At 36.6% G+C, this 16,690-nt stretch overlaps 2 protein-coding genes across 2 annotated transcripts; both read left to right on the top strand.

Annotated features, from left to right (window-relative positions):
• Nucleotides 1-6,009: 6,009 nt before the first annotated feature.
• On the top strand, nucleotides 6,010-8,485 carry LOC137735671 (DNA replication complex GINS protein PSF2-like). The gene is made up of 8 exons (XM_068475119.1): nucleotides 6,010-6,269; nucleotides 6,380-6,454; nucleotides 6,539-6,653; nucleotides 7,170-7,269; nucleotides 7,349-7,379; nucleotides 7,458-7,553; nucleotides 7,711-7,863; nucleotides 8,052-8,485. The coding sequence occupies exons 1-8, from the start codon at nucleotides 6,222-6,224 to the stop codon at nucleotides 8,070-8,072; spliced, it is 639 nt and encodes a 212-aa protein (XP_068331220.1). The 5' UTR covers nucleotides 6,010-6,221; the 3' UTR covers nucleotides 8,073-8,485.
• Nucleotides 8,486-13,949: 5,464 nt separating this feature from the next.
• LOC137734988 (uncharacterized) lies at nucleotides 13,950-16,299 on the top strand. Its single transcript, XM_068474334.1, has 3 exons — nucleotides 13,950-14,516; nucleotides 14,709-14,925; nucleotides 15,247-16,299. Exons 1-3 carry the CDS (start codon nucleotides 14,310-14,312, stop codon nucleotides 15,735-15,737), a joined length of 915 nt encoding a protein of 304 aa, XP_068330435.1. The 5' UTR covers nucleotides 13,950-14,309; the 3' UTR covers nucleotides 15,738-16,299.
• Nucleotides 16,300-16,690: the final 391 nt, after the last annotated feature.

Here is a 16,690-nt window from a genome sequence, read left to right as displayed (position 1 = left end):
TACTCCTAGTTGGATATATTTATCAATATATTAAGTGTGACTGAGTTAAGTAATATCTATTAGTTTGGTGTTGGATTGTATAGGGTCCTATGCCAAAGACACAAGCTCCGAGACTCCGAGCATGTGACTATATAAGTAAAAGCTCCTAGTCCAACGGTCTAGGCCATGAGTTTGAAACTTCGGAGTTTTTGTTTTTTGTAAGTCGCGTGTTGTGTCTTTGATGCAAGGTATAAAATAAGAGTTGAAGTATACCACGTTGTAATAGAATTTTAAAATTTCGTATATTTACCATTCCGTACTACGGTCTGGTGGTATTCCTCTTCACTTGAAATTGAAAGGTCTTAAATTCAAATCTCGTGGATGGCGAATTCGATACCAAATTAAGCCACACATTATGTGGCTTAGCTGAACTCCTCCTCCCCTTAATGTAAAAATATCGATGTAGTAAAAAAAAAATTACGCATATTTAAGTGAAACCCGTTAAACCCGTTTTTATATTTTTTAACTTGTTTATGAAATTGTTCAAGAAAATGTACCAAATATTATCTTTAATTCTGAAATGAGCAATTTCGTAATGGATTTGGGCCTCCACACCCATCCTTGATCAAAAGGACTTGGGCCTAACTCTTCTAAATCCAAAATTTTAAGTTAGGCCTGATTTAAAGTGATTTGGGCCTGCGAAATCTGCTAATTTAATATCTTCAAATTTTGTTATTTACAATTGTTTTAGGGAATTATTATTAGCACTCCAAAAATCTCATTTGGCACTCCTAACTTTCTATAATTAGAAATAAAAATACACGAGGAGTGTAGAATGAGATTTTTGGAGTGCTAATAACAATTCCCTTGTTTTATTATAAACTATATCTTACATAAAAGACTTGTTTGGAAGTGCTTTAATAATAATTAGCTGTATTAAAGAAAATACTTTTGGATTTCAAAAGCATTTGAATTGCTTCTTGCAATTCCTGCAAGAAGCACATAACTTATATTTCTTGCAAAAAAACACTTCAAGTTCTTTTCCAAAATTCACTTACATTTTTGCTAAGAATTAATACAAAAAATATCTTAAACAAAAATTCTTTTAATCATGTTAAAAGTATTTGCAAACGATCTTAAAGAATGAGGAATAAATGAACCCACGATGCAGTGCGTTGATGAGAAAGAGTGTGATCGTCCATCCGCCGCTTTTGGATTGGTTATTTACATATATACATAAACTTTGCAGCAAAAAAATAACAATTTAAAGGAAAATAACGATTTATCACTCTACCAGCAATGAGATATGAGGAATTAGCTCAAACATTTCAAAAAAATATACAACGTGACTATGAAAGTAAACAAAATTTAATATTATCTCATTAAGATCATTTCCAACTTTTGACTTAAAATCTAAAATTTTTAGCTCATCAAATTTAAGTTTTAACCTATAAACAATTTTTTTGTTTCAATCTTTCAAGCCTAAAATTTTAGCCCCATATTATTAAAGAATGAATTTATGATACACCCCGACCAAAATCAAGGCGTGTTGACCGTCACGTGAGAGTGACGTAACCATGTGCACAATGCAGAAGCTAAGAATAAAAATAAAAGTACGAACAAATAAAAACCAAACTACACACAGAGTAATTAACAAACATGTGCGAGCGTAAGTGTGGAAACAATATTCAGAACACAGAAAACCTAGTGCAGTCCAGAGGAACAAACACCAACTAAAACACACCCAGAGGGGGGTCCTACACTGATTATAATCTGTCAGATATGCCGAGAATTCCTCGTGAGCCACCAAAAGAGCAATCCAAACTAGAACCTGGAGGGGCGCAAAACAGAAAGTGTGAGTGGGCAAAAACAAAGCTTTTCAAAATCATTTCATTATAAAAAGTTTTAACCCCTCGCCGTAAAACCTGTATAGTTTCCCAGAAAATAGAATATACACATATATAGAAAACATGCTCAGAAATATGCCATGTCAAATGCCTCTACATAAAATGTAAGTAAACCAGGTAATGCCAATCAATGCAAGTAATATGTCAACCGAAGTCACCTAACGTGACCTATACGGCTGAATCTAGAGCTCAAATCTCCAACTCACTAACTATACCTACACATGAGTCGGAACCACCTAAAATGGTCTATACGACATGACTAGATGTAAATAAATACGCTCAAGTGCTACTATCACGTGAAGACTGGGCAAATAATCGCGGGTCACCTACGAGTCGGAACCACCTATAGTGGTCTATACGATAGGACTGTGCACCTAACTTGGATCTAAGATGAGCGTGTGGTGCGGGAGGTGAACATCACGTGAAGGACAGTGTCTTACCCTGCGTGGGAGCACTAACACCGGGGGTGCATGTTATGAGCTATCTAGGCATCATACATCATTACTAATCACAAACATAAACCATAACTTACCTGGCACTTACCTGTGCATCCGCAACACCAAACATACATATATGCAACCACTAATGCATAAATAAATAGGCAAACGCAATGCATGGCATTTAAAACATATAAACATTCCATTTCATTTTCTGGGAAAAACCACAGTATATAGGTATATACATAAAACCAAAAGCCTAGTCACTGGTATGTAGAAGAGTCGTAACCCCTTTGCCTCAAGTGACTGCGCTCGTCCTCGGGATAGGTCTCACCTATATGCGAAACAACTATAAAAACGTTAATTTAAAGCACATAACCAAAACTAGGTAATAACTTATCATACAATGCTCAAATGGGATGTATGAATACACCAACGTGATCTACTTAACCTCACGAATATCCCTATATTTTAAAAATAATTTTTCGACGTCTCATGCGCCCCCACGTGCCGCCCACGCGCAAGCACGTGCCGCCCACGCGCAAGCACGTGCCTGGCACGCAGATGGAATCCCTAACGGCATTAGGGAATATTCTGTCCAACAATAAGCATATTTCGTTAAAACTAACCTGACATCGTTAAGAATATTTCGTTAACTTAATGGAATATTCCCATGTTTTCTCTGGTGAGTCTCGTCGGAGCCGCTGTCGTCAACGCCGCCGTCTGCGTTGCCGGAATCTGGGAAAAATTTCAAAACTTCATATCTTCTTCATTTCTCAACCAAATTCCACGAAATTGGTACCAAAATGAAGCTTACAACAAGTAGAACAAAACCTTACCACTTTGGAGCCCTAAAACCAACGGAATCTCGTTGGAAAAACCCACGATATTCCGGCCAAACCTGCAACTCACGATCCCGACGTCCAAAACCTTCCAACGAACCACCCCAAGCTTCCTAAGGACCTCACTAAGCTTCCTATAAGCTTCAACTTCCCTGAAAAATAACATTTCACGTATGCATGAACAGTGACCAAAATCGGGGTTCTCTGGTTCGACGTGAAATCGAAGAATTTCCTACCTGAAATGCATATGGTTGAACTTGTATGAACCTCACGAACACAAAGGTATAGTTCTCTACGTCGATCCGTAACGTTTTTGAGTGCCTTGGTTCTTGTCCGTATGAAAAACGTAAAAGAGAATGAGAGAGAGAGACATGGGACAGGGAATGAGATGAGGATGAGAGTGTGGGTGTGTGTGTGGTCCAAATGCAGACAACCAAAACCCCAAAACAACCACACAACAAAACATAACCACTAGGGGCAAAATTGTCATTTCACACCTACAGGATGAATAATCTGGGACGGGCTGTCACAATTTAGGCTTTTTTTTTTTTTTTTTTAAATTTTAAATTAACTTTAAAAAAAAATTATGCTGACTATCCTAAATTAAGTTTATGAACATTTTAACCTAAACATATTTAAATTCCGATAAATATTGAAAAATCACTAAATCGATACATGAAACTCATGAAACACTATGGAAGAATATAAAAATCATAATAGAGATGTATAAGCACAAAATACATGAAACACACAAGGCACACATAAAACATATGAAACACATACAAAACACATGATAGAGATGTATAACACACTAAACATGTGAAACACATGACACATATGAAACAATACCAAATACATACAAAACACATGAAACGCATGAAACGCAAACCTACATGCATGAAATGCAAACCTTCAATCATCCTCTATATAAGCATATGTTGAATATCTAACCATCACACAATATTCACCAATCTTCTTAACTTTCAAAGTGTTTTTGTTTCCTCAAAATCATCAATATCTCATCAATGTTGTTATTTTATGTAATAATTTTAAGTGTACTATTTTGGTGTTTTCTAGTAATAAATTGAAGTGCCTTATTGTGACAAGTCTTTTGTCTAGTCCGTTGTCAAAATTATTGAAGGCATCTATTGTACATCAAAGTGTGCAACAATAAGTACAATAATTATTGAAGACATCTAGATTAATAGAAACAATAATTAATAAGCCATAAATTCAATACACACAATAATTAATAAGTCATAAACTTAATACAAATGACAATTAATAAACAACATAAACTTAATACAATTGATAATTCATAAACTACATAAACTTAATAATGATATCCACTATCTTGACTTGGTGATGGACTTGGGATATAGCCTTGAGATGAATCATCATCTTGAAATATACTCGTTGTGGCATGCCTTCACAAAATTTCCTTTTGCTTATCATGTATGAACTTATTCCTCTTTGGAGTGTATTTGTTGAGGTCATTCATCATGAAATTACTTTTGAACCTTACTTGCTCCCTATCCCTTTCGTGCATAATGGCCAAACGCATTCGGACCGCTTCTTCCTCCCGAGAGCTACGACTTTTGGTCAATCTTGCAAATTCGGTAGCAATTTGTGCACTAATCAGATCTTGGGACTTCCCTTTTCTCTTTGCTTCCTTTTGCTTATCTCTTCCCGGGAGGCTTGCAAAAGAAGAAGTTAGGGTCAATTCATTGACACCTTCATTGACATCATTTGTCTGTGGGGCTTCACTAAGAAATAATCTTCCCCATTGTTGGTCTGCATCGGTTCCCCACCTTGGACAATTCTTGAGGACGTTCCAAGCATGATGCAACTTAAAAGATTGATTTTTTTGGTGTAGTGCTTGTCTTGTAAATTGTCATTGCTTTGTCACCCTATGCAAGAAATACAAAAAAATAATTAGTTGCAAAATAATATTGTGTACATGACAAATAAAATATCAACAAAGAAACTCACAACTTTTGCGGTGCTCCTTCTATTAGCCATGTCAACAATGACTCTCTCCAAGCTTCCCTTCCATAAAGTGCATGCTTTGTTGTAAACACCACCACTTTCCCTTCGGCCGGCGTTGGAGTTTTCATTGAACTTATCAACGATTTTACCCCACAAAACCTTTTTATTTTGATTCGTGCCAACGACACCATCTTCGCTAATAGAAACCCATGCCAAACATAAAGCAACATCTTCCTCAAAGATCCAATTACGACCTTTAATATGCTATTTTGCCATATTGAAAAATTTGGAAATGGGAAGAAATGGTAGAAATAAAAATTGGAAGAATTGTAGGAGAAAAGTGAGTTTTGTGTGGATGTTTGAACAAATATATAGGTATTTAGAGTTTTTGGGTGAATTTTGAGTTAAATATATATTTTTAATTATTTTAGCCGCTGGATTTAAATTTGAGTCGTTAGATCTTTTTTTTTTTACCTTTAGATTTAATTATGCTCGATTTCAGCCGTTTGATTCAATAAATATATAAATATAAAAATAAAAAAATAAATTTGAATGTAGGCAGTTGGATCAATCAACAACTTGTTTATCTCAGCTGTTGGATTAAAAAGAGCTGTTAGATCTTTGGCGCAAGTGGCCGATATGTCCACGTGGGTGGGGCCATGCCTGTCTCAACCTTGATGCGTTGCCCACGTCTCCTGGGGGGTTTGGCACTCAAAACTTGTGTTGGTTGGGTCTACACCATTTTCTAGGCTAAATCTGGGCCGGTTTCTGGCTTTTTTTAATTTTTATTTTTTTTAAAGTTATAGGTCCAAATTAGAATTGAGTTGGAATGGATTAAGGGAGAATAGATAGGCGACGGGTTCGAGTTGGCCTAAGCAATGAAATCCAATTTTCCCGCCACCAAAGTTAGGGTTTACAAATCCCCAATTGTGCAGCGCCAATTATGATACACACGTCCACGTCAGTCCATTCCGCATCCCCAAATATTTGACCCCAATTGACTTAACTCGAGTTCAAATTGCAACGCTATCACTCTCAATTCTTCACCGGTGTCGATACTTCAAGGGATGGCCGGCCAAACCGATCCCAGCCTGTCTGTCTTTTCCGGCGAAGAGGTTCAGCTCTCTCCCACTGCGTGTTCATCTGTTTTATTAGCTTAATGTGGTTGTTTTGTTTTTAATTTCGATCATTTTTGTGAATTTAATTTAAAATTTCGAAATCGCAGGTCGAGTTTATGGCCGAAGATGAAATGGTGAAGATTGTCCCCAATATGCGAATGGACCCTCTCAACATGCTTTGTGTACGTTCTTCGCTCTGTTCATGTTATTTATGGTAGATTGAGCTGGTTTATTGCAGGTGGGTAACTTGTATCATGGATTTACAGGGAGATTTCGGTCCATTCTACCCGCAAATGGCGGCCCAAGTACCATTGTGGCTGGCGATTGCTATGAAGAAGAGAGGGAAATGTACAATTCGGCCCCCAGAGTGGATGTCTATTGGTGAGTCCTGCTTTGGTGTTAGTTTGATTAATGGTTCTGTGTTTGTGACATGTTTATCTAAGAATGTCAAAGAAATGTGCTGAAATGGATTGATTTGTTTTAATGTCTAGTAGATTTTTATGCTTTGATGATGGATGGATTTGGGTGGTTACCATGCTGCCTTTTTCATTGCAAATAGTTCAAAATTTGTCTTGCTTCTTTTGGCTGCCGTTGTGGGGTATTTTGTTGGAAATGCTTGCACATCAGCAGTTAATATGTGAGAGTTTTTAGGTTAACGTGTGTTTTTTTTCAATGTGTTAATGCAATAGTGAAATAATACGTATTTAATTGTCTTCGGTCTTTACCAAAAAAAAAAAATCGTATTAATTGGAACCTGTTCATTTGTTAAATTTTGTGGTACTTATTACTTAACATGGGATTGGAACTCAAACGAATTTTCATGGTGTTGAACTCTCTAGCCATATGCTACAAGTAATCTAGTGCGTTCCATTCATTTAACTTATGTCCTGGGAATAGAAAACTTGACTCGGATTTTGGAAGCAGAGCGTGATTCGCAGGCAGCATTTCAAGTTCTACCTTTCCATTATGTTGAAATCTCTAGCCTTCTTTTTGAATAGTAAGTTGTGAAACATTGTACATATTTTATATTTCATTGTAAAATATGTTGATGGCATCTCTAACTTTTTTGATGATAGTGCACCTGGTGACATTCCTGACATGTATATGGTGAGTTCAGGACTCTTGCAACCTGTATTTAACCATCAACCCTATTAGCAATGATCTCACTGTAGTTATTTCTAATAGGTGAGGTCTCTTATTAACGACATAAAGGATGTAAGGTTTCATAAGGTTGAGAGTAGCTTAGAATCATTCGAGGAAGCTCACTCTTCTGCAGTGATGGTATGTGCATTTATTTTATGGTGCAATTGGATGAGCTGATTCGGAACTACTTCGAATGAATTGTTATATAATATGGAATTCATGTATGTTGGTAATATATCCATCTGCACATCCCTTTTGAGTGGTGCTCTTGAGCAAATTTGATTTGTACTTGCAGGTGAAGGATCTATCTGCCATGGAAGTGAATTTAGTTCGCCCATTTGTTGGAAGAGCCTTACAGGCATTTTATAAGCATGGCAGTCCAGAGCTGGTTCCAAATCCAGATGGAATGTCCACCAGACGGCCACAAGCAACTGACAATATACCAAGAGTATGTGGCTATGTGATCCATACTTCTCTTTTCTTTGTTTAGTAGAATTGCGAAGGTGAAGCGATTATTTGTGTTATTTGTTGGGAGAGACAATTTGTCTCACTAACAACTGTGACTGGTTGTATTTGATTTTTGTATCCAAGACACATATTGTTTCTAAAAGGTTAACTCTATTTTCTTTTTTTCAGCGCCCTCTGCGGAGACGGTAAAAGCTTTCGTAGAGGCAACAAGTACCTTTCAATTCAGCGAACCACTAATTTCAGTATGCTCGCAAGGAAAGTACTTCTTTCACCGAAAGCCATTTTTAGTAATAACCCTGAGATTGTACACATAGGTGCATGTTTCCTGGTCTTCTTTTGCCTATTTCATCCTGTTACCTAGGGTCTAGCTTTTTGGATCGCTTTGTTTATGTAATATTGGCCTGTGATAGGTTGATTGCTTGGTGTTCGATCCATAGACCACTAATCCCTTTAGGGCCCTCCTCCTTTTCTAGTTCATTGGTGTTTGATAACTAAACAGCACTTTGGAAGCTTTTAACCAGTCTATCCTAATCAAAATTTTAACATTGCAAAAACCATAACTGGGTGATTGTAACTCATGATGCAAGCTTATTTTGTTGAAATTATACTTCTCTCTCTCTCTCTCTCTCTCTCTCTCTCATGGTACTCATGTATTCAGAAACATATAAGAACAGATATTAGCTTGATGCATAAACTATTGGATCAGGACTCTCTGCCTGTTTCTATTGTTGATGCTTTTCTTGTGTACCTAGATAGGTGGGAATAAGTTTTATATAGCATTATAGGTTGCTTTCTCATGCACTTTGGAGAGAATCACTACTCCAAATCTATAATTTTGAAATTTCTTTAGGACAGAACAATTTGTTGCATCAATATTTTTCTAAAAAGTAGTTTTGAGAATAATTAGCTGTAATAATTGTGGTGGCCTCAAATCAACAAGAATTAAACATAGAAAACTGTAAATAATTGTGTCTGCTACTTTTTATTTTATATTTTATTTTAAATGAATTATTTGCTTCATGTTTATCTTTATTTCCAGAATCATAAAAAGGGAATCTAAATGACTGGATTGACATTTGGATATTCCTCAGTGGTCCAAGTTGATTGGGTCATAACATGCCTCCTGTTCCCTCAGCCCCCACTCTATATTATAGGTGTAATTGATAAGAGTGTCTGTTTGCCACATGCATTTTGGTTGTCCAGTTTTGTGTTCAATGTTAGGCCAAAATACAACCCACATGCATTTTGGTTCTCAAGTTCTAGGAAAAGAAAATTAAATTGAATGACATATTGGGACTTAGAAAGTGCTTTTTCGATAGCTAAAAAACGCTTTTAGATAATCAAGAAAATGTTGATAGTGTGTATATTGTAAATGCGTTTAGAAGTGCTTCGTATTAGTGCTTCTCTAGGAAGTACTTAAATTTTTATTGAAAATTTGAAGTCTTTAATAAAAGTGCCTCTAGCAAAGGTGCTTACGAGAAAAAACTTTAAAGAATCTTCATAGATTAACGTATGATTAGGATATACGCCTAGTTGTTTTTCATAAATAATTTCAAGGTCTTATTTTATTGGTAATTATTGTATTCCCCCTTTTGAGGTCCCAATTTTGCAATCATTATCTTTCTCTTTGACAGAAGAATGTTATTATATTGCTCATAAGCTTATCCGAAGGGGAAAAACTTTGAGATTTTCAGATTGATAGGTGAGTATTTAAATTATGTTTAGTTCCAGTGAGCCGTTGCATATGCTTAGCTACCAAGGCTTCCAGCCTGGCAAATGGCCACTGGGTTAATTTGTTGGTTTGTAAATTGCAACATGGTCTTTCCTAGCGTGCTGTGTATTAAGGATGTTGCGTGGTGATTTGTTTAGAGAGATTTGGTCAAAATCTACCTTCTGCATTCCTATTCGACGGAAAATACTTTTTAATTTCTGCTTTGGTGTCCCTCTCACGATATCTCCTCTCACGTGAGGAGAGGAGAGAAATGGAGAGGGGCACATTGAAATGGAGACGACGAATTCCTCAATTCATCCAACATGATCACGAAGCTGTTAGCCTTTATTTATTGAAAATTTGAATTTTTTTGAATAATTGATCCTGAAGAAAATGTGTGGTATGCTTTGTTGGTTTTTTTATTTTTTATTTTTTGTTAGATGCTGACCTTTTCTTTTAGTTGAACTGACCAAGAATTAAGTATTTGAATTGGAAAGGAAAAATACAAGTTTGGCATGCGTTTGACCTTTATTTATTTCAGAGTTGATTCTTTAACCAAACAAAGGGGGGGAATAAATAACTATGTACAGTGATGATGACGTTTTCTTTATTCATATTTGGTTCTTAGTTGTTTTTTAACGTGTATATTCACATTGCACAATTTTGTTCATTGGATTTATTATAGATGCTAGCCTGTTCTAGTTGTTTTTACATTAGGACTCGTTTATGACACGGTTAGCGTCAGTTTTATGTGCATGTAGTACTTGAGTGTAGATTAATACACCTAATTTGTTCATATAATTGCTTTCTGTATAGACTCGAGTGTCAGTTTTATGTGCATGTAGTACTTGAGTGTAGATTAATACACCTAATTTGTTCATATAATTGCTTTCTGTATAGACTCGAGTGTCTCTCTAATTTTGATGAGCATAGTGTTATTGTTGAGATATTTGTGATTTACTGCTTTTATTCATTTTGCTTTGATTTTTCTAACTTATTTGTGGCATGCTTTTTTACACATCATTAGCATGTTATGCAGTTATGACTTTTGTCACTCTCGAGTGTTAGCCAACATGCTTTCATTTTGGTATCCATTTCGATCTTCGGATCAAGGTGTGCCAATTTAATGAGAGAAAACATGTGTTGAAATATATCATGTTTACAATAATTTGGTTGATCATATAATGCACCGTGTGTCTCAATAGTTTCTATTTTCCCATGTTTTTCAGATTGCGGAGACTCTCAAAAGTAGGATTTTTTTTTTATAGATTTTCCATCATCTCATGTTTTTGATACAATTTTCGTGACAATATTATAAAACGTCGTGCCAAAAGCATGAGATTTCAAAGAATTCATAAAGAGTTCCACTTAAGAGAGTCTTCTTAGAATTTCTCAATTAACAAATGCCATTCATCAAGTTTGAACTTGCAACTTGTCATCAATGTTAAAGTTGGATGCTACTAACCAAACAGTCATGGACACTTATGTTAGATTTGGGTTTAATCGAGTTGGCCGATGATATGCTCCTCTCTTTGTATTCAAAATCAAATCTCTCTTTCCAACGTAGATAAGTTTAAGACTAGTTTGATATTCTTTGATGCTTCATGTTTTTTAATAAGTTAATTTTTTTTTTTTCAAAGCACTATCATTTCAAACCAACGCTTTGTATAAATTATCTCATTTATTGTCATAAGAACGGCTATGGACAATGAAAAAGTTGAGGGTATAGCTGCTAGCGCGTGAGCCACGTGAGCGTAGCTGAAAGTGGGGCTGGATCTGGGCAGAGGGAAGGAAAGCTAGGGGATCCTTCTTGGTGGTCCAAAACTGACCGACCATTCAATACGTAAGTCATGAGTATTTGCACACTTGCCTTGGTCGCAATTGTACTCATCATCTTCTTTCAAACCTAGATAAGGCGAGAAAGTGAAAGATACTGTCTCGCAGCCGCGTGTGGTCCCACACTGGCGCGTCTGCTCTTATCAGCGTCAAAATTCATTTGTTTTTGTGTTTCTCTTTTACAAATCGTTATTTTAAACAGAAATAGTTTTGCTCACTACTTATACAGTGATGGCTATTCTTGTCATTTATTTATTATCGTTGGATGAGTTTAAATTTTGATATCTGTGCAATAGATAAACATAAGGCCAAATTAGATAAATGATCCTTGTGGTCATATGATATTCGGAAGATAACCCTTGTGGTAAAAAAATATAGATTTATATCCTTGTGGTGAAATTTATTAGGATTTATGCCCAAAACTTGGACACGTGTCCACCTGAGATTGGGTGTAAGCAGGACCTCTTGCCGAAATGTTCAGTAGCCAAGTCTTATTCTTCCAACATACTCTAAAGGAACGTCTTGAATCTTCAAAAATCAAAACTTGGACACGTGTCCACTCGAGATTGAGTGTAAGCAGCTCTTGTTGAAATATTCAACGGCCAAGTCTTATTCCTCCAACATACTCTAAAGGAACGTTCTGAATCTTAAAAAATCAAAATTTGAACACGTGTTCATCCGAAATTGGGTGTAAACAAGACCTTTTGCTGAAATGTTCAGCAGCTAAGTCTTATTCCTCCAAACTCTAAAGGAACGTCCTGAACCTTAACAAGATCAAGAGCCACCTCACACATAAAAAAAAGTGACTGCATACGGAATTACTCACATGGTACATATACTCTGCAACAATATATGCACTTTGTGCTAATGACACAATAAAATTCCCAAGATTCTTACACATAGCAACATATGATCGATACAAGAAATCATAATGATAATAATACATTCGTGTTATATAAGTTATTTCTCACTCGACAAATTAAGCATACTAACCTAACCAAGTGCTGCCGGTTTGTAGCTAGCACTACGTCGATAACAAACGCATCATCCATTGTTTCTGAATCGCCATCGTTTTTGCCACAAGTTTTTTTTCTTCTTCTAATAATTACATATTTTTCAAATAATAAATGCATCGCTGTCCCGAAAAGGATATTCCCCTAATAATATGAATAGATATCTTAAAAAAAGAAATAAATAAATACAAGTGCAATTTGAGAAAGGGATCATCTCTGGATAATTTCCTCTTAATCCATCAAGTTTGAGAATTCGAATAGTTCAAATTTGATCAAATGACTATAAACAAGAGCCCACTTTAAAAGTTATAATAATTTTAACCGTTAGATCAATTTTCAATAACCCGAATCTTCAAACTTAATGAATTAGAAGGAAGAGATATGAAGATAATTCGTTTCCAAATACTTGAAGCTGAACCTGTAAAAAGGTGTAAAAAAAAATACAAGACACCTGTTCAATTTTATTAATTAATAGCTGTCAACAAAAGCAGGGATCTCCGTGTAACTTGCGGCTCACGTCATCTTCACATTCAGGCGGCGACCGTGCCCTACGTTTTTCATCTTTCGTTTTCTCCCCTTGTTTGGTCCCCGTGCCCAAGGGGATATAATGTATTACCAAATTCCCATTTTGCCCATGTCCTTATCAATATAATTGCCACAATAAAAAGTGTATATGTTTTATATTTCAATTTTAGCAAGAGCGATTGGTCGATGAAAAGGTTAGGCCAAAATCAAGCATTTTTTTATGTTTAGAAGGAGATTCAATAGCATCATGAAATACCCATAATATCAAGTTGGAAGGACTTACGTGTAACAGCTAACATAAGAATTAAAAGATCGCGAACCAGTGAGAACTGTTAATAATTCTATCCGTTTAGCACCACATATTATTTGATATGAATTTTGAATTTAGCATAATCCTAACTTAACTACAAACGCATGTGTTATAAAACTATAATTCTTTATTTTTAGAGTTCCATTAGCATTTGAATTGGAGATGTTAGAATATTCTTAGCACCCAACAAATACATCATTTTTTTTTGAACAAATGATAATATCTACACTAAGGGGATGGAGTGAGATTAGTCTTACAATAGGCTAACAATAATGTAGTTTAAATTTTTCTTTGACGAGAAAATCGAACCTAAGACCTTTCACTTGCAAGCGAAGAATAATATCACTACATCGTAGTACTAAATGACACAAATACACAATTTAGACAAAAAACAAAACAAATACACCAATTAGGAACCAAATTGTTACTAATGAAAAATTTTTACGTTAATTAAGTAACAAAATCCAGCAGCCAACCAAACATCATAAACGAGTTAAGAACTCACACCTAGTTACAGTCCAAGTACAGTTTCCGCCTTATCCATTTTGCCTCGATTATTTCGGTGGGAGCGCCCGAGGATTTCTTGGTCCCAAAGCAACTCCCCAGGGCACTTCCGTCATTTCCCACATCCCTCCTCCCCCGCTTTATATGTGAGCTTTTGCTTCCTATCCCATAGCTTTCGTTCCAGCTTCTTTCTCTCTCCCTCTGAAAAAAATCAAATCAAATTTTACCAAAAAATCACGTTTCTGAAAACCAAACCAAAATTCGGAAACAAACCAACAATTCGGAACAGTTTAATTTTAATTTTATGAATTTGTGGAATTTTATTCGGCTTTTTTTGAGAAATTAGGAGGCTTTGTTGTTAAAATTCCAGCTGGGGATTGAGCTAGGTAGGGCTTTTGGGGGGAGGAATATAATCGGGTGAGGTGAGCTCTAACATTGGATTTAGGAGATGATTGCTACCCGCGAGGAAGAGGAAGGGTCGTGGTGATCGTTGTTAGAGAAGAAACGAAGGCGTTTTGGGGGTTGGAATGGACTGCCGGGTAGTGTGCATGGCAGGCGGCGACGTGTGGATGAGGGGTAATATCGGAGGGGGTTTCAGCCACGAGAGCGAGCACGACCTCGCTCTCATGGTCACTGATTTTTTGGAAAACGGTAGCGTTGGAGCTGAGTCGTGGTGTAGCAGCGACAGCGATTCTGCTCTCTCCGATCTCGGTCACCTCGCCGATAAAATTCCGGTAAGAATTCGATTGTTTGGTCGTTTATTTTGTTTTGTAAAATTATAAACTTTAAAAGTACTTGGTAATTTCAGAGCGTTGAATTCAGCTTTTCAAATGCGAAAGCAATAATTTTTACTCCCAATGTGCTGAGTTGTTCAGCCTCATATTTTGCCTCTAATTTATGCAGAATTTTGAATGGTGGTTTTGCAGTTTTTCAAGCGTTCGATGGCTCGGTACGAAAGCGATTTGACTTCAGTGGTTCATTCTTTGATACTGTCCATCAGCGAAAACGATCTTAATTTTGATAAGTCAGGTCAATGCAGTTCCAGCTGCCTCAAGTTTGCTCTGGTTAAGCTTCTGAGGCTTTCAGGTTATGACGCTGCCGTGTGCGCGGCTCGGTGGCAGGGCAGTAGCAAGGTCCCCGGAGGTATGCCATTTATCTCAATTCTGCAAAAACCTTATTTTGTGGAATTTTTAGGTGGTTCTTTCCTGAGTTGTTCTTTTGTTGGGTGCGTTAAACACATTCTGTTTATATCTGTAATATTTGTAAACTGAACCCTGAGCTTACCCATATACCGATTCTATGATCCCACGAACTTTGTCCAGCAATCAGTAGAAAATGTATCACAAAATGTCTCATAGGCTTGCCTATTTAACTGGGTCCGATAGGTTTCTGATTGCAATTGAGGTGTAGGAATTTTGGAGTTCAATCATTTTGAGAGTTTGTTTTCGTATCAACTTTGTGCAGGGGATCATGAATATATTGATGTGGTGAACTACAACAATTTGGGGAGCTCTGAGCGTCTCATCATTGATCTTGATTTCCGGAGCCACTTTGAAATAGCTAGAGCTGTCCAATCGTATGATAGAATATTGAATTCACTACCAGTTGTTTATGTGGGATCCTTGACTAGGCTGAAACAGTACCTTAAAGTTATGGCTGAAGCTGCTAGATCTTCCCTAAAGCAGAACTCGATGCCTCTTCCTCCATGGAGATCGCTTGCATATCTGCAAGCGAAATGGCAGTCACCATACCAGAGACAGTTTAATCTAGAAGAACAGAATGTTAATGGTTCCTACAATTTTGACCACAAGAAATGCAGTGCACATTTGAAGGTGCTGCAGTCTCTGCTTCAGTCTGAAATTGAAGCAGAAAGACTGTTGAGGCCCATAAATAACGATCATGTTAGGAGGCACAAGCCCGATAGGCGGAGGCACTCTTTGTTCAGGATTCACTAAGAATGTAAAATTTTCGGCTCTTGAAGCGAGAGATCTTGAAGAGACTTAATTGTATTGCGGCTTTTCAGAATTTTGTTTTCCCAGACCTTAAATAAACGTGAATCGGAGATTCAGAAAGATGGCCAGGTTCATAAGGCCAACATGAATAGCAATAAGGCATACTATAGTTGATAACTTTTCACTGTTCGTTCTTGCTGGGGAGCCCTTTCATTTTCGTTTACTTTGCACTCGCGTCAAGCAGCACAATCGGGTTTTTGGAACTTCTGCAGGTTAAGTCCGAGAGCATCAATGGCCGATCAAGGTGGTAACAGTTCTTGCTTGACTACGGTGCATCAAATTTCAGTTGTATCTGTTTTTTGTTCTTTGATATCCTCTTGAATGTATCCCTTTTCCCTAATTTTTCTGGGCCAAGGAAGTTTTGTCACTGTTATCTTTCTTATTTTTGTTTTCCTTTTCTGCAATGTAGAGTTGCATAACTTCCCCAGCAGGACAATTAGAATATTTACTTAAATTATGAAATTTGTTTTTACCCAATAATATGATGATGTGTTATTTTATGCTATTATTTCTGGCCTTACCATGTGAGAGAATCAGCTATTTAGCACAAGCATGCAGATTTTGTTTCTTGTAATTGTATTGGATCTTGAAGTTCTTATTATTCTGTAGAAATGCTAAGGGCACCTCTTAAAAGTGGAACTCTCCATAGACTCTCTACTTCCTCATTCTTTTTGCATGGAAATTGATGTTAAACTTTAAGGTGGCAGAGAGTCCATGGAGAGCCTCGCGTTTGACAGAACTCCCTTATCGTTTCTCATCATTCTACGTTCTAAACTATTTTAAGAGAAGGGAATTGAGCGAGTAGGCGGGTTTTGTTTACTTTCTTTGGTTAGATGAATGATATCGGGGTAATTTATTGTTGAACTATCGAAGGGGAAGAGCGCATCCAGTGTTTT

This window comes from Pyrus communis, chromosome 5 (genome assembly GCF_963583255.1).
Source record: "Pyrus communis chromosome 5, drPyrComm1.1, whole genome shotgun sequence".
Lineage (NCBI taxonomy): Eukaryota > Viridiplantae > Streptophyta > Magnoliopsida > Rosales > Rosaceae > Pyrus > Pyrus communis.
The sequence above is the reverse complement of the archived record's forward strand: the minus strand, read 5'-3'. Positions and strand labels throughout refer to the sequence as shown.

Excerpts from the sequence above, each read along its gene's own strand:
- LOC137735671 (XM_068475119.1), top strand. The coding sequence starts at position 6,222 with ATGGCCGGCCAAACCGATCCCAGCCTGTCTGTCTTTTCCGGCGAAGAG. Across the intron at positions 6,270-6,379 it reads CTGTCTTTTCCGGCGAAGAG|GTCGAGTTTATGGCCGAAGA; the intron begins GTTCAGCTCTCT and ends TCGAAATCGCAG. Across the intron at positions 7,270-7,348 it reads TCTAGCCTTCTTTTTGAATA|TGCACCTGGTGACATTCCTG; the intron begins GTAAGTTGTGAA and ends TTTTGATGATAG.
- LOC137734988 (XM_068474334.1), top strand. The coding sequence starts at position 14,310 with ATGGACTGCCGGGTAGTGTGCATGGCAGGCGGCGACGTGTGGATGAGG. Across the intron at positions 14,517-14,708 it reads ACCTCGCCGATAAAATTCCG|TTTTTCAAGCGTTCGATGGC; the intron begins GTAAGAATTCGA and ends GTGGTTTTGCAG. Across the intron at positions 14,926-15,246 it reads CAGTAGCAAGGTCCCCGGAG|GGGATCATGAATATATTGAT; the intron begins GTATGCCATTTA and ends AACTTTGTGCAG.